The sequence below is a fragment of the Penaeus monodon genome, chromosome 7 (assembly GCF_015228065.2).
Source record: "Penaeus monodon isolate SGIC_2016 chromosome 7, NSTDA_Pmon_1, whole genome shotgun sequence".
Lineage (NCBI taxonomy): Eukaryota > Metazoa > Arthropoda > Malacostraca > Decapoda > Penaeidae > Penaeus > Penaeus monodon.
Window position 1 is genome coordinate 38,382,280 of NC_051392.1, and position 21,229 is coordinate 38,403,508.

Here is a 21,229-nt window from a genome sequence, read left to right on the forward strand (position 1 = left end):
TCTTATTTTCGCTTTCCGGGTTTTGTTTTTTATCTGTTTATGGGTCTTTTTCTCCGTTTTTTCTCTTTTTTTTTGGCGTTGGGAGGAAATTGGGAAAACTTCGGTGAGAAAAATCTTGAAAAGTCTAGAAGGAAAATTAATAATAATAAAAAAAAAACTAACTAAACTTGTAAGCGGGGAGAAACGAGTAAAGAAAGGAAAGAAAGAGAGAAAGAGAGAAAGAAGAGAGATAGAAGGAAATGAAAAAAAACGAATTAAGCTCAAAAACAAAACGGTATGTTTTTTTTTTTTTTTTCCTTCCCGAGAGGAGAAACTTCGCCCCGAAAGTTCCTCCCGGGCCTTACCTCCGCCGTTCCCTTAGGACCTCCCGCAGCTCATATCCTCCCGGGTGATTAGGCCGACGCTCATGCTCCTCCTCGAGCCGAAAGGGGATTGATCGGGCGAGGCTTTCCCACCGCACTCGGAAAGAAAAACACAAACACGCGAGGTCGACGTCCAACGCCTCCCGGAAAAGCGCGCGAAATGGCTGCGAAATTCGGCTTGCGCTCACGCCCGGGCGTCGCGCGCGCCCGGGGAAGTGTCGTACGCCGCGGCGCGCGATCGCCTCTCTTTTTCATAGTCTCTCTTTCTCTTTCTCTCTCTGTCTCTCTCTCTGTCTCTGTCTCGGTCTCTCTTTCTCTTTCTCTTACTCTTTCTCTCTCTCCCTGTCTCTGTCTCCCTGTCTCTGTCTCTGTCTCTGTCTCTGTCTCTCTCTCTCTCTCTATATATATATATATATATATATATATATATATATATATATATATATATATACATATATATATTCTCTCTCTCTCTCTCCCTCTCTCTCTCTCCTCTCTCTCTCTCTCTCTCTCTCTCTCTCTCTCTCTCTCTCCTCTCTCTCTCTCTCTCTTTCCCTTCTCTCTCTCTCTCTCTCCTCTCTCTCTCTCTCTCTCTCTCTCTTCTCTCTCTCTCTCTCCTCTCTCCTTCTCTCTCTCTCTCTCTTCTCTCTCTCCTCTCTCTCTCTCTATCTCTCTCTCTCTTCTTCTCTCTCTCTCTCTCTCTCTCTCTCTCTCTCTCTCTCTCTCTCTCTTTCTCTCTCTCTCTTTTCCCCTCCTCTCTCTCCCTCTCTCATCTATCTCTTCTCCTCTCCCTTTCTCCCTTTTCTATCTCAACATCATCGCGCGGAAAGAAACCCTGCTTGCTATGGCTACTTAATAAAATACTAAAACTAAAACGCAATAACTTTCTGACCCGTAAACCGCGTTGCCACAAGTACGCGCAAAAGCTTCATAAATAACGTACATCCTACACACATCTCATGCTATTGTAACAAAAGAAAAAAAACAAATAACTAAATAAATAAAAAAGCGATATATCTATAACCTCGTGTACATGTACAGGTATTAATTGTAAAGAAATTTATTGATTTTACTTAATAAAGAAATGTTTTGCCGGCATATTTCTGCGTCACGTCAGGTGGATGTGCGTATTTGACTGCTATCGCTATCGCCTCTTATCTAAATTTTGTGCTCGGTTGATAGCCATCTTAATCAGTTAGTCATGCAGCGAATAAAGAAATAAAATACGCGACGCCATTGGTGAAAGTATTGGATATTTGTAGGTATTTAATAACAACTATGCGCCATTATCGCTCATCTGGCATCTCGTGCTGAATGCAAATTACACCTTATTATGCAGAATCTGCTAATGTCACTGTATAATTAGCTACAAAATGTGAAATATTATTTGACTCTAAGAACAGAAATATGCTTCAATTTTTAAATAGTAGTTAATCACGATAATGTAATTTGAAGTAAATGCGTTTACATGCTTCACTGCACGTGAAATATATCACTTGAGAAATTAAAAAAGAAAAGTAGAATATACAATATTTATATTTCAAAAGAAAATTAAGGTATTTTCATATTTTTTTTTTAGACTACAACAATTCCTTTACATATATATAAGGCAAGATAAAAATAGAGTTTATTTAGCAAATGCTTCGTAAACAAAACACAAACGTCTTTCACGAATGTTTTTCTCTTTTATAATTCTTCCTTCACTATGTCTCTTCCCATAATTGACTTTGAGAGTTCCAGAGAAAAGGAGAAGAAAAGGCAACAGGAGAGAGAAGCGAGAAATTATATTCTTGAGAAGGTAAGTTCGTTTTTTTTTTTTAACTAATGGAAGATTTTATTTTTAAGATTTGATATTTTTCTTCGTTTTTTTTTTTCTCGTTTTACTAGATCTCTTTGTTTTATCTGGTTTCTTTATGTTTATGAAGCGTTATCAGTGATATTTCGACTGTATATTTCTTCAAACAAATGGATCCGAAAGAAATATCAGGGTCAGGACGTAAATTATCACATACCGGTACCATTACAAGTCTTGTGCGATTCCTAATCGGTTTTCCCTCATTATCCATTAAAAAAAGTAAACATAAATGATTACAGGCCTTTTGCTCACCTGCCTCTGGCCGCCACACATCTCCCATTGGCCTCTGCACCTGTGGGACTTCGGCAAAGGCCAACAATCCCCTGTCATTTTGCATACTGGTTAAATGGAGTCTGTTTATCCCTGGAATCTGTCGTGAAGTGAGAAACTTAACATAATTTACAAGGTGGAGATTACTGTCCTTTGCTGGAGAATTGAAATGTGAGGAAACCATGGTGATTGCTGGAAACTGTGGTACTATTTTGGTTAGCCTCCATCGCATGTTATACCCAGTTTTTAGTGGATGTGGATAGAACTTAGTTGATATAATTTCAAGGTAAAGCTCCACTATGATGGCTATTGCAGATATCTTTTGGATGTTTACCAAGTTAATGATATTTGTAGGGAAATATGATTAGAAATGCTCCATAAGCAAGTGGGGGTATTTTCCTCCTAAAACTTTACATGAACATAAAAGATCACATTTTTATTTAAGTGATCTACACACATTTGCATTGCATAAGAATTGCACATCATAATTTCTTATCTTCTCTTTAATATTTTTACCTTTATATGCTTGAAGGGTATCAGAATAGTAACTAGGTCACTGTGTGCTTCATATTCTTGGCATTTCTTAAAAAAAAAAAAAAAAAAAAATGTAATACTTAGTTTGTGGATGTAGATGTTTACTTAGATATAGATTACAAATTGCTTAATATTTTGAAGAGAAGTTGTTTACAGAAACTTTGTTAGAAAGACTATGATTGTGGTTTTGCTGGTTGACCTAATTACTATTTTATTACGTATGTTCCATCAGTCTTTAAGTCGAGTCTAAATTGTGGTTGCATTTGATGAGCATGACATCAGTTAGACCGTATTTGATTATCACATTTAAGCTTGCATGAGACTAACCTCTTTACTCTGCATTTCAAGGCCAAGAATGAGTATGAGGTCAGGAAAGCGAGGGAGGAGGTAGCCCGCCAGAGAGGGGAGCACATGTGGATGCTCTCATCTGTGGAGGCGAACCTTGATAGTTCCAAGAAGAAAAAGAAGAAAAAGGAGAAGAAGAAGAAGAAGAAAAAGAAAGAGAAGAAATCCAAGAAGAGCAAGAAACATGACTCATCGTCCTCAGTAAGTCCAAAAATTGGGAAGAATTCACGAAGGATTTATTTAACTTGTAAGAAAATGTTTTTTTGTTTTTCTGTACACATATGACCACCTGTTCTATATATCATCTGGTTGATAAAATTAAATGTTCATCCCTACAGAGCAGTAGCAGTGAAGATGAAGAAGGCGCATGGGTTGAAAAATCAAATCCCTCGGCTTCATTTACCCCGTCAGTTAAGGAAACCACAGAACAGGAATCGTCCGCATCTCAGGGCAGGAGGGATGGCTGGATGGAGGTACAGTTTATTCATGAAATTTACTCAGCAGATGTTTTATTGAAGGTGGTTTAAGCCTTTTTTTATCCATTGATTTTGTAGTTTATCCTACTATTTTTTCCACAGAATATGTTGAATGACTGGAATGCATTTTGCTTGTTACTATTATGAATATATGTTTGTATGTATATCTTTTTGTGTATTCATGTATATTTGTATGCATGTATGTTTCTGTGTGGTAATATTTCTCTAACAATATCTAGTCATTATTTTATCTGGTACACATATATTAAGTCTGTATTAGTTACATATCGAGTACTAGTTAAACTTCAGATATTTGTCACACTTTGAATAGGACCACTGCCAAACCATAAAGAATTGAAAGGGAAGTACTGTCATTAACATTATAGTAATAAAATGTAGTACAATGTTGCTATGCTTATGGCCATTGAGTAAACAGAAATATTGACGGACAATAGGAATTACCAAACATTAGAAATTTGGGAGATAGAGAATAAGCCTGTATCATCTCATATCATTGAATATTTTCCCTTATTTTTTCTTATCCATTATCTCATGTTCGTTTACCCGGTTACATGTTCAAAGCCAGCAGATCTTGAAAAGAATATATAGACAATAAAAACTGAAGTGAAAGGTAGAAATAGAAAGAGATGAGTAAGTTCAAATGTATAATTTTCTTTTCAGATGACATCGTTGTTTGGGACTTTCACCCGTGATGAGATGAGGGAGAGAGAGGGAACCTGTCGAAAGAAGGCCAAAGAAGAGGAAGAGGCAAGGAAGAGAGAAGCAAATAAGGTAATAGTAGTTAAAGTATATATATATATATATATATATATATATATATATGTATATGTATATATGTATATATATGTATGTATGTATATGTATGTATATGTATATATGTATATATATGTATGTATGTATATGTATGTATATGTATATATGTATATATATGTATATATATGTATATATATGTATATATATATATATATATATATGTATATGTATATATATTTTTTTTCTATATTATATCTTCTTCTTCTTTCTTTTCTTCTTCTTCTTCTTCTTCTTCTTCTTCTTCTTCTTCTTCTTCTTCTTCTTCTTCTTCTTCTTCTTTTCTTTTCTTTTTTTCTTTTTTTTTCTTCTTCTTTTTTCTTACCTCCTGTCTTGATAAATGTAAATATTGTGTAAGATAGCTTTAAAAGATAAAGTGTAACTTATGAGAGATACATATTTAGTGTATATGTATGTGTGTGTGTATACAAAAATATTCTAACCAAACCCTCATCATGAAAATAACTTCTGATATCCTCACAGCCTGGTTCACATGCTCGAGAGCTGAACCCATACTTCAAGAACGGTGGGACAGGTTTGCCTGAAGAAGAGCCGCAGCAAAAGGCTTCTGTTGGACTGGATGCCGCTTGGCTGCGCAGAGCTCTCCAGCGCGCAAAGGAGCAAGCAGAGAAGGAAAAAAAGTCTTTGGAGGAGGTTGCAGCTCAGAGATGGGGTGTATGTTAGGCTGGAGTCTTTAGTGTTGAGTCTGTGAATTTTGATGTCTCTGACTGTCATGTACTTACGTTTCCTCAATTCTTGCTATTCCACTGTAGTAATTTCTCTCCACTTTATTCTCACCTAGTTTTTCCTCCTTTTTCTCCTTTCATTTCTTTCCTTTTTCTTCATTTTTTTCTCCTCTTTTTTTCTTTTTCTGTACTTTTTTCCTTGCTGCTCTTTCCACTTTGCTCTTATCTTCTTCCCTTTTTTGTCTTACATCTTTCCTTTCACCTCTTTTTTCTCTCCTCTCTATCTACTTGCACTGTATTCCATCATTTCCTATTTCTATCTTTTGTTTAATTTCTTCAAAAGGAGAGGTTGGTGCTATAAGGAATTATACTAATGATGAGAAGTTGCAGTCTTTATCATTAAATTGTCTCGTCTACTTTGCAGTCCCTTGCCAAATTCCATGAGCTCTTAGCAGAAGCAGAAGGGCGAGGGAGGAGTCGCCAGGAGGAGCCATGGCAACAGGGAAGACGGAATCGAGACAGGAGTTTGAGCAGAGAAAGGAGGAGAGACAGACTGGATGACAGGCACAGTGACCGAAGGAGGAGTAGAAGCAGAGAGAAGGGTAGAAGAGATCAGAGGAGCAGAAGTAGGGAAAGACAAAGAAGGAGCAGGAGTAGAGAGAGACAAAGGCGGAGTAGAAGCAGAGAGAGAAGGAGAAGCAGAAGTAGAAGCAGAGACAGGCAAAGAAGAAGCAGAAGCAGAGAACATGACAAGAGGAAAGAAAAGAGTAGACGTAGAAGATATAGCAGTAGCTCCAGCAGCACCGATAGTGAAAGTGACAGCAGAAGCAGAAGTGGAAGTAGAAATAGAGAAGATATGAGAAGACCTAAGGAGAGCCAAGAAGATAGGGAAAGTGGAATAAGGTATTCTAACATTTTGGTTAATATTTTGAAAAGTATGTTCTGCAGAGAATGTATATCTTTGATTTAGTATTAGACTTAGTACCTCTTTTCTTACCCAGATTTTTATTAGTGGGTACTTCCTCAAAGCTTTCACTGGTTTTAACTTTGCTGAATATTCATCAAGGATGCCAGTTCTAAATCATATCTATGAATGTTGCAAGAGCTTGGCTGGAATGCTAGTGCTTTTATGATGTGTCCAATCAGTTCTATTTAATAGCAGTTATTTTCATCCACAGGAATATCAAAGGTCTCTTAAAACCTCCAAGTGATGATTCTGTTCATGGTAAACATTCCACCAGTCTTGCTTCAAGGTTCCAGAAACCAGGGGAAGGAAACAGTTTTAGGTAAGTGAGAGATATGAAAGAGCAGTTATTTAGTGATGAGTTTTTACTGTTGAGTAAAGGTGCATTATAGTTATTAGAAGGGATCCCTTTCCAAAACTATATGTAACTAAGAAAAATGCAACTATTGAATGACTTTGTGGTTATTAAAACTTCTCAGTGCTAGTGGCATCTCCCAAACTTAATAAATGAGTGAGTGTCAGTAAAGTGTGTTTATTTCAACTTCCAGTTATATTTTGTAGTTATGTTTTGTATTGGTATTTTGTATGTGCATCTTTTGACAGAGTAAAATTGGAGTATAGAGATTTTTAGCCTTAAGTGTATAAAAATGATTAAAGCTGTATCTAGATGTAAACAAATAATTAGATCACTTTGTACTTCAATTATTCTAGAAGTATGGGCACAGCATCATCCAGCAGTTCTCGAGGTTGGCAGAAGAAACAAAAACCACAAGAGGAGAGTCAGAGGGAAAGAACTGCTAGTAGAAAGCCAGTTTCTTCTTCATCGTCATCCTCATCTTCGAGCGATTCTGAAGAGGTACTGACTCTAATGGTGTCTTTATCTGTGTCATTAGAGACTAAATAAGATATGTTGTAGAGCTATTTCAATGAAAATCAGCTATCCATTTAATGGTATTTTCTCTCTTGTTTGAGAAGTTAAGGCTATTTTGAAGTTGGAAAGAAAACTTTGAACAACAAATTTATTTCACCTAGCCGGTTAAGCAAAGTTTGACTTCAAACATGGAAAGTGAATGAATGTAAAGATAACAGTTTCTGCATGTAATTTTTTTTTCAGGAACCCCCACAAAGAGTTGAAAATATTCAAGAAAAAGAACAAGTAGAAGAAACTGTCACTGAAGGTCCAGCACCTCAAGCCAAATTGTTGACGGACAAGGAAATGAACGAGTTAGCAGCAAAAATTATGAAGGCAGAACTTATTGGAAATGAGGTAAGTTTGTCCAGAATTCAGAACTCACCTTCATATTTCTTTCTTGTGAAAGAAATATGAAGGAAGATGTTATTAAGATTTGAAAAGTTTCAAAATAATTTTCTTGTGTCTTTTTTCATGAGTAACTTTTCCAGGCTATTCACTCTCTTATTTCTGAAAATACATTAATATATTTATTCCTAACTTGCCAGCCGCAAGCAGCAAAACTCAAAAAGAAGCTGGAAGTAGCTCGTGCAGCCAGGGCCAGTGCCCCACAAGGAAGCAGGGAAGATGACGAAGCCCATACAAAGGAGGAGGTTGTTGTCCTGACGAGGATGGATGCCAGAGGTGAGCATGGTTCAACATCCATAAGGTTCTTTTTCTCCATTTCCATGACTCATTTTGATCAGTTTGAAAAACAACCAAAGGTTCATTATAATGAGAGACATACTGATGAAATGCATGTATGTAGAGAGAGAGAGAGAGAGAGAGAGAGAGAGAGAGAATTTACTTATATAGAAATTTTCATATAGATAGAGTGATAGAGATAGATTGATTGATAGAAGTATATAGTAGATATTGATATACATAATGTGATATATAGGGAGAGATGTAAAGAAAAATTTGGACTTAGAAGATATATGGATATATATAGAGATATGCAAATATAGATACATAAAAAGAGAGACCAAAAGACAGACAGACAGACCTGTTAATATAGAGATAGAGAGAGAGAGAGGGAAAGTGAATTTTTGTGGCTTTTCACTATTATGATTATAGATGTAAGCATAAATGATACCTTTTTATTTTCTCAGGTGTTTGTAGGCCCGTATCAGGGTCAGTCGAAGAAGGTGACGGAAAGAGGAAAAAGAAGATGAAAACTCACAACAAGGATGGCCAGAGAACAAAATATTTCCCCGATGACGATCAGTATGACCTCAAACGCATGGTATGTCACTCGCATTTCAAGTGCAAGTAATAATACAGTGAATTAAAGCTAAGTAAAGCATGACTCAAGTTAGGAATTAGGTTGCGAATTAACTCTACTTTTGATTTGCTTTTGAACAGTTTGAGAAGGAGAAGGGTACCTCTGCTGCAGATCAGAACTCGCTCTTTGAACGTTCAGCAATGCAGAATAGCGAGAAACTCAATGAAGAGTATGATTTGGATGACATGTTTATGAGTAAGGCTGTTCAAAAGGAGAGTTCTGCCAAACAAGCCGAAAGAGATCGACAGAAGGCCATTGATGTAAGTACATTTGACAATTGTTGGAAAAGCCTACTAAGATGAAATGTGAATTTGATTAGATTTTAGGATATTAGATATTATGCTCTATAAAAATACCAAAGTTCTATGTTGAAGATTGTTTATATAACGTGTTGTATGAAGAGTCCCTAAGCCATTATAGGAAATATTTCCATTAGTGATTTCATCTCGGTGTGAAGTGAGGTATTGATTGGGAAGTATGTAATAATTTACCATAATCCTCACAACAGGAGCACAAGCGTTCTGAGCGGTCGTTAGAATCCTGCCAGTGGTGCTTTGACAATAAGGAAATGCCAAAGCATTTGATAGTAGCATTAGGTAAAAAGGTATGTTGTTCATTTAGCACTAAAAGTGCCTTATTAATTTTTGTATTTTGCTTTCATGTGTAGAATCCTTTCTTTAATTTTGATTTTTGTGTACAAAGTTAAAATGTTGATATAATGGTAAGATAATTAGAAGGAAATTTAGCCATGTGAATTATATGAATTTTGAGAATTCAATGTAAATTATTTATCAAAAGTCATTCATATGTAAATTTGAAATATGAAATGGCAGCAAAACTAATAAAGATCTGTTACCCTACAGGTATATGTCTGTTTGCCTCCCCACCAGTCTCTGACCCCCGGCCACTGCTTGATTGTGCCAATTCACCATATTGCTTGCTCTGTTCAAGCTGATGAAGATCTTTGGAGTGAAATTCAGGTGAGATGCTTTTATTAGGCTGGTTAATAATTAAAATGTATATTATGATTATCATAACTTTTTGGGTCAAGACTATTTGTATCACAATGTATTATATTGTGCAAAATGCATTTAACCCATTGCTGCTGGGCATGGCATGTACGTACATGACATGCCCACTCTGAGTTTACTTTACTAATTGTTTTTACATATAGATGGCTACACTTGTAAAGTCACCAATAAGCCAATTACGAATACTGCTTGTCTCCCCTGTTTACCCTTTTCCTTGATTTTCCTTGCTTTTACTAATGTCTATAACATTATAATAATTATAATGCCTGTAATAAAAATAACACCATCGATATTCATAGCATTAATAAAAAAACGTTTTTCCCACCAATTCAAGGAAAAGTGATATTGGTTATGGTTACAAGGTCTATGTGAAAAGACATTTCACAAAAAAAAAATTTACTTGAGCACAGCAATTTCCCGGCAGTGTTGGTTATTGAACATATAATCAATAATGAAGTTGTAAAAGGTTTTATTTATTCACAGGACCTTAGGAAATCTCTAGTCAGAATGTTCAATTCTCGGGACGAAGACTGCATATTCTTTGAGACAGTGAAACGGCTGAGAAATTACCCACACATGGTCATCAACTGTGTGCCTCTGCCAAAAGAAACGGGTGATATGGCTCCCATTTACTTTAAGGTAATCATCTTTTTTTTTTTTCAGGGAATAAGAAACATTATGAAGAAGTATTCCTACACTGATAATGGTTTTATTTGTGATATATGGAATGCTTATTATATCCTTAATATTTTTTATCTCTGGATGCCTTAAAATTTCTTATTATTTATACTAAGGATTTGAGCTGAACATTATAGAGCTCATGTAAACTTATAATGGCTGTGATATTACACATATATTCTCAGATTTTCTTTTAAAAGCATTGGGCCATTACCTTGTTAAGGTACTTTTATATATATATATATATTTTTTTTTTCTTAATCTGAACCTTAAACTTAATAATAAGCCCAGAATTATTTTTGAACTTTTTAAATTTGCATTTTACAATCAGAAGAGTACATTTAATTAAATATATTTACAGAAAGCAATTATGGAGTGTGAAGCAGAGTGGGCACAAAACAAGAAATTGGTTGACTTGAAGAACCGCAGCGTACGTTCAGCGGTGCCCAAAGGATTGCCCTATTTTTTTGTTGACTTTGCCATGGATCCTGGATATGCTCATGTAATTGAAGACGAGCAGGATTTCCCGCATAATTTCGCTCAGGTAAGTGTCTACTACAATTTAATGTGAAAGATTGCATCATGCCAAACTTTTTGTATACTTTTTAGCTCAAATTTTTACCTTTTGATATACATATTTGTGCGAGTGTTTCAGTCTTTCACATTATAAACGTCGTTCAATTTCAGGAAATTGTTGGAGGGATGTTAGACTTGGAGACTAACCTGTGGCGAAAACCACGCAAGGAGAATTTCGATCAACAGAGGAGGAAAGTAATGGAGTTTAGTGGTTGGTACAAGGAATTTGATCCCACACAAGATAATTAAATATTTATTGATACAGTATGTTTCTATTTCTATCACTATTTTTCAGTGATAAAACTTTTATAATAGGAGAAATAAAAATGGCTGAATTATTGTTGTTTGGATTTTAAAGGATTTTTAATGGATCACCTGATATATAAGACAAATACTGTATATCTAGGGGAGTCATAATGGTAATGAGATACACATTAAACTTTGCAGTCTGAACATAAACAAGAAATATGGACATTAAGTTTGTACATATTGATCAGTTTATTTTATGCAAACAAAGATTTTCATATTTTTCTTAACCTAAAGATAGAAAATAGATAATAAATTACTGGATAATATAATAAAATGGTGTCCAGAGTATTTTCATGTTCGAAATTCTTTACTGTGATGATCTTTCTTGTAGAAAATACAGTGTTATCTGTTGTTCGATTCCTGAGAAATTACAATACAACCTTTGACTCTTATTTCAATGTAAAGTAGGAAGTGCATAACATCTTCCTGAAAATTAGCCCAAAAGGTATATAGCATCTCGATCTACCCTTTCAGACATCACTAATATTTATAAACATTTTATATCAACCACAAATACACTTTTTTTCTTTAAATCTGTAGTCAAATATATGAAATACCTGATTATTTGTTGTGCATTATCCTTGTGTGACATTTCATGAAAAGGCAGTACTTGTAATTTTGGCCTTAGAACACTTGTTTATTTATTTATTTACTTGTCTTCCCATTATGAAACACTTTCTTTGTTGAAACTTCAAAGTGCACTGAACATTTACCACAGCCTGTGAACACTTTAAATGCGAGCTTTTCTGCTGACTTTATCATATACCTCTGGAAAAGCTTTCTCACAGTTTAAGCTCTTGCGCACCTGGTCGTACAAGGTGTGGTCGAACATCTGCCGATATTCCTCACGAGTCATGTAAGAGTCCGCATACATCATTTGGAATCTGTTGGTAGGAATAAAGGGAAATGATATAATTAGAAAAGTTGATTTTAAATCATTGCTAATGAAGGAGTGTCCTATCCACTACTATTTGCTTTATGAATTTTGTTTGTGCCAAGATGGCTCAACAATTGCACAGCCACCAGGGAGCCAATTAGTAGACTTGTGTGACCTCACTTGATTATCCTATGCCTTGACTATTCAGGAAAAATGTTTCTTCTAGGCATCTATTTATTAGGAGTCAAGCCCAGATACTGGGTAAGGATATGTGCCAAGGGCTGTGAACCTGCTCTAAGCTGTGCTTTAAACAGTTGTTTGCTTGTCTTGTCTCTGGACATGACATTCCCTTGAAGGTGAGGTTAAAGCCTTGTTTTAATCTCAATTACTGAAATATTGTATGTGTGTTTGCTGTAGCCATACACAGACAGAGCTAAGTAAATATGGCTTTCCTGTGCATTAGATTTTTTTCTATCTGTGGCATATGGTTTGGTTCTGCACAACAAAACCCCATCAGTATTGAGTTAATATTAATGTGGTTTTTATTATTACCAATAGCAATAAAAACATAAGAAAGGGAGCTTTCAAAAAATCAAGGAAAAAGGGAATCTGGTGGAATAGTTAGGACTAGTAATGGACTCCTTGGTGAAGCCAACTAAACACACAATAAACTAAAATCACAGTGGACATGACATGTTTTTTTTCATGGTCATGGCATGAATGATATAATGTTAAAGATGTGATACTTTTACAACTTAAAAGAAAGGAAATTTGCAAATTCACTTTATATCTATGAATAACTATCATCATAAACAGTAAATGAATAAACAAAGATGCAGTATAAAGCAACGTTTTTTATTTAATAACTTATTACTGGTGAATAGTCACTACTGAGTGACCTGCTGCATATGAAAATGAAAATGAGTAGGAGTGATTAATATCATAGCATTTTCTGTTTCTTTCCTTTTTGCACACGCAAGTTTGCTGCAAGAGTAAAATGCCTGTCAACAAATACATCATAAGAAATAAGAAAATGAATAAAAACAGCACGAAACAAACTAACCCTTTAACCTTCCTAACAAATTCTTCAATGCGACGAGTTGTGGCAACAGGTTCAAAATTGTTCACTTTAGGCACTCCGTAAGTGCCAATGTCGACAAAGAGAGTTTCAGCATCATTTGGTGGATGCAGCATGCCTGGGTTGGGTGGCAGTTTGAAAGGACACAGCCAAATGGGATAAATCTGAAAAAGGTAGGTTACATCTTTGTAAAATGAAAAAATAGAATGATACAAGGAAATACTTTGCATCAACATGAATAAATGAATATACTAATATATATGAATTAATAATAAAAAATCTGTACTGTTCAATCTGATTCTATTAATTTTCTTCTGATAATTTGTAATAAACTTACTTTGACTTCTTTCTCAAACACTTCCAGTGCCTCTTTCATGGTGAAAAGAGGAACCAGCATGTCCTGGATGAAATGATTCTTCTCATACAGCTCCTTGACAGTCTGTCCCTGGGTCAGCTTGAGCAGCGACACCTTTGGGGGCACCAGCCATCCCAGCAGGTAACGGAAGACCACGTTATTGCCAAAGGGGATGATATCCTGGGAGAGTTTACATTTCCATAATTAATGCTTCTATTATGGTGTCTTTCTATGTATTAAAGATTTCCAAGCAGCATGGTGATATTACTAAAACTGAACCATATTGATATATTTCTTAAATGCAAGAGAAATTCCATAGGTAGAAAGGTAAATTTTCAGATATTTCTTAAAAACAAAAAAATTACATAGGTATCTGTTATAAATTGAAAGGACTGAAATAGGTACAGTAGGAAGATGCAACGAGAGAACTGACCTGTATTTCCCAAAAGATTGATCTTGTATGTCGATGGTAATAATCCCTAAGGGGGATATACTCTACGGCTTGCAAATCCTTTTCTAAGAAGGTCTGTACATGCTTGAAGAACCAAGGCTTGTACCATTTCCCAATAGGGTTTAACTGTAATGAACATACATTTCATCAAGTTATTATTATTATACTATGAATATTCATATAATACCTTGATATATGTATCACATTGTATGGAAAAAAAAAAAAAAAAAAAAAAAAAAAAAAAAATTACCTTTCCTGGTTCAGCAGAAGTTGTCATGTTACAGGTCATGACAACCCCTGAGTTTAGAGAGTACATAAGACCTTCAACAAACTGATTACCATCTGTCTTGTTTGTTTCTTCTGTAAAGGTCTGGACTAGATTATCCAGGGAATGACATGGCTTGTACTCGACACGCACAAATCTATTATAGAAATAAGGTATCAGTAACGGTTGTAGCTTGTGCATGTAATACATTTGACAAAAAGAATTAAATATTATATATATACACACATAACAAATCGAATGTATAATTGTGGAATACCTTTTAGCTGGGACAATATTAATTTCCACAGATGTAAGGAAGCCCAGTGTCCCATATGACCAAGGGACAGAGTAAAATAAATCAGGATTTTCAGTCTGAAATGCAAAAGTGAGACTCAAGCATATTAATTGTTAATCATTTACCTATCTACTCATACTAGAATAATGATAGCAAAGTTTTACACACACTCCCTCTGGGCACTCAGTGGGGAATGATTTAGCAATTCAAATCCTAAGTCAGAAATAATGAGGTATATTTATGAAAGACGGAATAATGCAACATCGCACTGATATTATTAAATTATAACCCTCCCTGACTAAGACTCAACCCAGGTCACTCCAGGTCAGAAAATGGAGGGCCAGTACTAAACCAACCATGCCACACAACCCACTAAAAGGAATGTGCAACTAGGATCTCACAGCTCCATAGACATTACCTATCTACTCATAATAGAATAATGATAGCGAATGTCATGGGGACTGTGTGTAAACTTTCCTTCATACCAGGAGTGACTTGGCTCTGAGTCCTGGCCAAGGAGGGTTGTCATTTACCAATATCGGTGCAGCATTACATTATTCCATCTTTCATAAATATACCTCAGTACATCTGACTTAGGATCTGAATTGCTAAATCAATTTCCACCAAGTGCCCACGGGGAGTATGCATAAAACTTGTTATCACTTAATGAATCATCTTCAGTGTAATATGGCTTTTTACATGGATTGATAAGAATAGCTTATCTACATATTTCATTATGAGCTTGATTTTAAGTCTAACCTTTGAGCATGTTACAACTGATCCGTCAGCAACAACTAGTTCAAATGACACGCACATATGCTGGAAAAGTCCAATTTTGTGCGATGAGCTTTCGATCCCTGTGCCCATTACCAAGCCACCTGAGGAAGATATGTTTAATGATTACATAATTTATCCCATCTTAACAAAACTGATTATACATATATTTACAATATATCAGTCCTAGGCTATCATATATTTACAATGTTACTTTTTGCAAGTGAGTGTTACCTAGGACAGTTATTGTTAAAATTAAATTTTTCAAATGTTAGTAGCACTAAGTTAGTTATGAAGACAAGTCATTATTACATTATGCATTCACTATCTTTATAAAGCAAAAATCTGCATCTAATCATAGAAGTATTGAAATTTCTAAATGTCATTCTACAACATTCCTTGTCTAAGTCCCCTGTTATTATGTGGAAAACATTATTTCAGTCATAAATTGCAGAATATTGACAATGTGGATATAAGATTTTTATTAAATACCTGCCCTGAAAAATAAGTCTTTAAAAATCTTGTTTGTTTATGTAAAATTAGTCAAGAAAAAGTATCAGCTTTATAAACAGATCCCATTGCTGTATGATGTTAAATGGAATCTTTCTATATATTATGAAACCAATTAGGTACTCCTCATTTAAGATTAAAAGCATACATGTAATGAGCCAGAGACAGTGAGACAACATTTTTTTCAGATAATGAGATCCTATCTTAGGTACAGCTACTGATAGTAGATCTTTAGACAGATCTGATAAGATAATAACTTGGAAATCTAATTGTCTAGATGATTTTATATAAAATAAAAGTTCAATATCTATGACTTAAAAAGTATATGAAATTGATGAATTCAGTCATTTGGTTTGGACAGAATCCACAGTCAATGAAAGAATAGGAAAGTTGGAATTTATATGAAGGGAGCACAGACTTCTATTTTCAACAAAATTCTGGATTGTGGAAATGTCTAAGAGCTAAAAATAATTGTCTCATTTTTTCCCCTTGGTGACTAGTTCATGGATTATATAAGCAACCTCCACATGCTTGTGCACACTTGCATAATGTTTATGTTAATATATATTGATTAATGCTTTAAATAGAGATTAAAGTTTAACACCTACAAGTAAATGAGGACAAACATAAGTAAAAAGGAGGAAATGAGTGATAATTAACTCACCAACAGTCAGGTCATCCATCTCTGGCACAACAGGAATGGTCCATCCAAGTTCAACAAGGGTGTGGGTCAACTGTCCCATGGTTACCAGCGGCTCACATCGCACGGTCTAAATAATGGGGTTCAATTTGTGAACTGTACTGCTTTATATAATCAAAATGCAATTTTTTTCATGACCCCAAATGAAATTATTAAACTCTATATTTTCATTATAGTTCTAACAGAAAAGGTCTTTTCATCATAATTGGAATTAGATTTTAAGCTAGGATAGCTAACCTTTTTGTCAGTATCAATCTCTAGTATGTCAACCATATTAATGGCAACTTTATGGAACGTTCTCTTGTACGCTCCCTCCCGAAAGCTGATCGTCTGCCAGCCAGGTCTTGCAGTGCACATGTGAACATTTTGATCTCCTTTGCACCATTCACGAACCTGTTATGGGACAGAAAATGTTTCATTGTCTTTTATCTGTAAATGATGAGTAAACATGAAATGCACACTAAAATAAATTCAGTCATTACCAATGATAAAAGTTCATTTCTTTTATTATTATCAATTTATTATTATTATTATAATTTTTAGAACTTATTATTATCTTCCTTTCTTTTTTTTTTAGGGGGGAGGAGGGTTATTAACCTGTTTCTGCACTGCTTTCACTTTCTTGTCATGTTGCTGAGGTGCAGAGCTGAGCTTGAAGATGAGCCATGATCGGGTATAGTAGTAGATATCATAGAAAAAAACCCGGTAAAAGGAAGAATTGCATTACCCACGGGGAAAAGAACAAAGCCAGGATTTTTTCATGTGTGGCAAAAATATTAGGTTTAAGGGTAGCATGCACACTTGACAGAGAGTGAGTGAGAGGGAGGGGAGAGGAGAGGAGAAGAGAAGAGGGGGTGAGGGGGGAGATGGGTGATGATAATATTAGGTTTAAGGGAGGGGGGAAAGGGGAAAAGAGAGGAGAGGGGGGGGGGAGAGAGAGAGAGAGAAGAGGAGGGGGAAAAGAGAGAGAGGGAAGAGAGGGAGGGGAGGAGAGAGAGAGAGAGAGAGAGGAGAGAGAGGACAGGAGAGGAAAGAGAGGACAGGAGAGAAGAGAGAGAAAAAAAAAGGAGAGAGAGAGAGAGAGAAAAAGAAGGGGAGAGAGAAAGAAAAAGAAGGAAGAGGAACAGAAGGGATGGGCAAAGTACAAAAAGAGAGGCAAAAAAAAAAAAAAAAAAAAAAATAAAAAAAAAAAATAAAAAAAAAAAAAAAAAAAAAAAAAAAAAAGGGAACAAAGGGAACAACAAAAACAAAAACAAATTTCAAAAAACCCAAACAAAAAAAACAAAAAACAAACAATAAAAACATAAACATAAAATAAAAAAAACAAAAAACAAACAAAAACAAAAAATAACACATAAAACAATAAAATAACATACAAAAAAAACAAAAATCAATATTTAAAAAAAAAACCCCTTTTAACGGTTGGGGTTTATGTCTGAGCCGCCGTGGTCACGCAGAATTAATTTCAGGGCATGGTGAGGGCCGGAGTGAGTACGTGGGAGGGGCCCCAGTTCCTTTACGGAGGGGGCCGGGGGACCAAGGGGAAACTTTCCATTTTTTCCGGGGCAATTAAAACAACATATAATACAAAAAACAACAAAAACAAAAAACAAAAAACAAAAAAAAAAAAACAAAAAAAAAAAACAAAAAACAAAAAAAAACAAAAAAAAAAAAAAAAACAAAAAAAAAAAAAAAAAAAAAACAAAAAAAACAAAAAAAAAAAAAAAAAAAAAAAAAAAAAAACAAAAACAAAAAACAAAAAAAAAAAAAAAAAAAAACAAAAAAAAAAAAAATTTAATACAATAAAACAAAAAACAAAAAAAAATAAAAAAAATAAAAAAAAATTTTAAAAATTTTTTTTGGGGGGGGAGAGAGAGGGAGAAGAGGGGAGAGAGAGAGAGAGAGAGAGAGAGAGAAGGGGGAGAGAGGGGGGGGGGGGGCAGGGGGCGATGAAGAAAAAGGGGCAAAAAAAAAGAAAAAAAATAAAAAAGCAACACAAGCAAAAAAAAAAATTTTTTAAAAAAAATATTTAAAAAAAAAAAAAAGGGGAAACAAGAAAAAAGGATAAAAAAAAGACAATAAAAAAAAAAAATAATATATAAAAATAAATAAAAAAAAAATAAAAAATATTGCTTTAATTTTAAATATAACATATTAATAATAATATAATAATATATATAAAATATTAATAATTAATATAATATAAAATATAAATAATAAATAAAATAATAAATAATATTAATAATTATAAATATAAAATATAATAATATTTAAAATTTTTAAAAAAAATATAAAATTTTTAAAAAAATATTTTATATCAATTTTTAAATACAAAATACATATTAACAAAGCACACACTCCCCCTCTTCTTCCCCTCCCCCCCCCCTCTCTCTCCCTTTTCTCTCCCCCCTCCCCCCCCCCCTTTTTCCCCCCCCCCTCCTTTTCCCCCCCTCCTCCCTCCCCCAGACCACACCACCACACGTGGTAAATATGTAAATAGTATGGACTATATAATTTAATAAAATAATATTAAAAAAAAAAAAAAAAAAAAAAGAAAAAAAGAAAAAAAAATAAAAAAAAAAAGAAAAGAAAAATTAGATAAAAAAAAAAAAAAATAAAAAAAATAGAAAAATAAAAAATAAAATAAAAAAGTAGAAAAAAAAATAGAAAAAAAATATAAAAAAAAAAAAAGAGAAAAAAAAAAAATTAAAAAAAAAAGAAAAAAATGAAAAAAAAAAATTTTAAATATATATATAAAATAAAAAAAAATAGTTTTAATATAAATAATATATATAATATAAATAATATAAATTAAAATTGTATGTAGATAATAAATATAATATTAAAATTTTTGATGTAGATATTAAAAAGGGGGTAAAATTTTTGTATATAAGTAAGAAAAAAGATATAATTGTATGTATAATAATGGTTTTATATAAAATTTTTAAAATTAAAAAAAATATAAATTATATAATAAAGGGGGTTTTAATTTGGTGGGATAATATATAATATAATAATAATAACAGTTAAAAATAAAATATAATTAAAAAAATAAAATATATAACAGGGATAATAAATTTTTATAATATATAAATATATTAAAACAATATATATACTATACATATATTTAAAACATATAAATACATATACAATATATAACATAATAAATAATTACATTTTAATAAAAACCAAAATATAACATATATATTACATATATATAATAAACATAATAAATAAAATAATATTTTATAATACAAATATATTATATATATATAATAAATATACATTAAATTATATAAATTTTATATATATACATTAATATAAATATATATTATAAAATTTTTAAAAAAAAACAATTAAAACAATATATTACAAAATATTATAATATATATATATAAATAAATATATAATACATAATACAAATAAAATAACAATAAAAAACAATATACTATATAAATATATATATAATATAAAATATGAATAATATATTATATGTATATATATATATATATTTTATATATTATAATGATATTTAAATAATGTATATATAATATAGTATATAAAATGTATAAATTTTAATTATATAATTTTTATATATTATATAATATATATATACATTATTAATTTTAAATTTTTTTTAGTATAAAAATTTTATTTTTATATATATATTTTATTTTAAAATATTTATGTATTATTATATTTTTTTATATATATAATTAATTTATATTAATTAAATAATTAAAAAAAAATAAAAAATAAATAATTAAAAAAATATAAATAATTATAAAAAATATAATATTAATATACTATAATAACTATTTTAAAAAAATTTTTTTTTAAAATAATACATAATTATATTAAATAATATATATATATTTATTAATATACATATATAATTTTATACATATATATATATATATATATATATTTTACAATTAATATATAAATTAATTACTTATATAATATATTATTTTTAATTAACATATATTATAATTATTTTAATATTTAAAAATTATTATATAAAATTTTTAATATATTTATTTTATATTTTTATTTAAAATTTATAAATTTTTTTATAAAAATTTAGTATATTATTATATTTATTTTTTTATATTTTATATATATTATAATATTATTATTTTTTATATTTATTTATTTTTTTATATTATTTTTGTTATTTTTTAATATTTTATAATAATATTTAATCTATTTTTATAATTTTTTTATATATATAGGGGTAATTTTTATTTATTTAATTAATTAAAAATTATTAAAAGTTAAATATTTATGTTTTTTATTTTAAAATAAATATAATTTAATAAAAAATATAATAAAAAACTTTATAATAAATTATTTTTTTTTTTATTTTTTTAATTAATTATTTAAAAATTTTATTAAAAATATAATAATTAATTATGTATATATATTTATTTTTTTTTATATTATTTATAAAATATAAAAATAATAAATTATAATTTTTAACAATACATTTTATTATAAATTTATATATTCAAAACTTTATCTTAGTTTATTAAAAATTAATTTTTACATATATATTAATTTATTTATTACTTTATATAATATTAATATATTTTTATCCAAAAATTATTTTTTTTTCTTATATTAAACTTTTTATATTATTACTATTATTCTTAAAAAATTTTTTAAATTTTTAAAAATATTATATATATAATCTAATATATATATACGATATATTAATTTATTTATTATATTATATTTTTTTTATTATAATTTATATTTATAATTTTTTAA

General features: G+C 31.6%; 2 protein-coding genes across 2 annotated transcripts; one reads left to right on the top strand and one right to left on the bottom strand.

The window, feature by feature from the left end:
* Positions 1–1,992: 1,992 nt before the first annotated feature.
* LOC119575287 (CWF19-like protein 2) lies at positions 1,993–11,178 on the top strand. The gene is made up of 17 exons (XM_037922825.1): positions 1,993–2,160; positions 3,370–3,567; positions 3,705–3,839; positions 4,524–4,634; positions 5,157–5,348; positions 5,784–6,262; positions 6,538–6,645; positions 7,035–7,179; positions 7,438–7,590; positions 7,782–7,917; positions 8,385–8,518; positions 8,638–8,817; positions 9,066–9,161; positions 9,421–9,537; positions 10,072–10,227; positions 10,628–10,810; positions 10,954–11,178. Exons 1-17 carry the CDS (start codon positions 2,068–2,070, stop codon positions 11,089–11,091), a joined length of 2,754 nt encoding a protein of 917 aa, XP_037778753.1. The 5' UTR covers positions 1,993–2,067; the 3' UTR covers positions 11,092–11,178.
* Positions 11,178–17,169, bottom strand: LOC119575288 (delta(24)-sterol reductase-like). Its single transcript, XM_037922826.1, has 10 exons — positions 17,054–17,169; positions 16,694–16,849; positions 16,421–16,526; positions 15,232–15,350; positions 14,455–14,549; positions 14,163–14,334; positions 13,895–14,038; positions 13,444–13,641; positions 13,092–13,270; positions 11,178–12,035 (listed from the first exon to the last, which is right to left on the bottom strand). Exons 2-10 carry the CDS (start codon positions 16,811–16,813, stop codon positions 11,882–11,884), a joined length of 1,287 nt encoding a protein of 428 aa, XP_037778754.1. The 5' UTR covers positions 16,814–16,849; positions 17,054–17,169; the 3' UTR covers positions 11,178–11,881.
* Between the last annotated feature and the right edge of the window lie 4,060 nt (positions 17,170–21,229).

Excerpts from the sequence above, each read along its gene's own strand:
- LOC119575287 (XM_037922825.1), top strand. The coding sequence starts at position 2,068 with ATGTCTCTTCCCATAATTGACTTTGAGAGTTCCAGAGAAAAGGAGAAG. Across the intron at positions 9,162-9,420 it reads TAGTAGCATTAGGTAAAAAG|GTATATGTCTGTTTGCCTCC; the intron begins GTATGTTGTTCA and ends GTTACCCTACAG. Across the intron at positions 10,811-10,953 it reads TCCCGCATAATTTCGCTCAG|GAAATTGTTGGAGGGATGTT; the intron begins GTAAGTGTCTAC and ends GTTCAATTTCAG.
- LOC119575288 (XM_037922826.1), bottom strand. The coding sequence starts at position 16,813 with ATGTGCACTGCAAGACCTGGCTGGCAGACGATCAGCTTTCGGGAGGGA. Across the intron at positions 14,550-15,231 it reads CAGTTGTAACATGCTCAAAG|ACTGAAAATCCTGATTTATT; the intron begins GTTAGACTTAAA and ends TTTGCATTTCAG. Across the intron at positions 14,335-14,454 it reads AATATTGTCCCAGCTAAAAG|ATTTGTGCGTGTCGAGTACA; the intron begins GTATTCCACAAT and ends TTTCTATAATAG.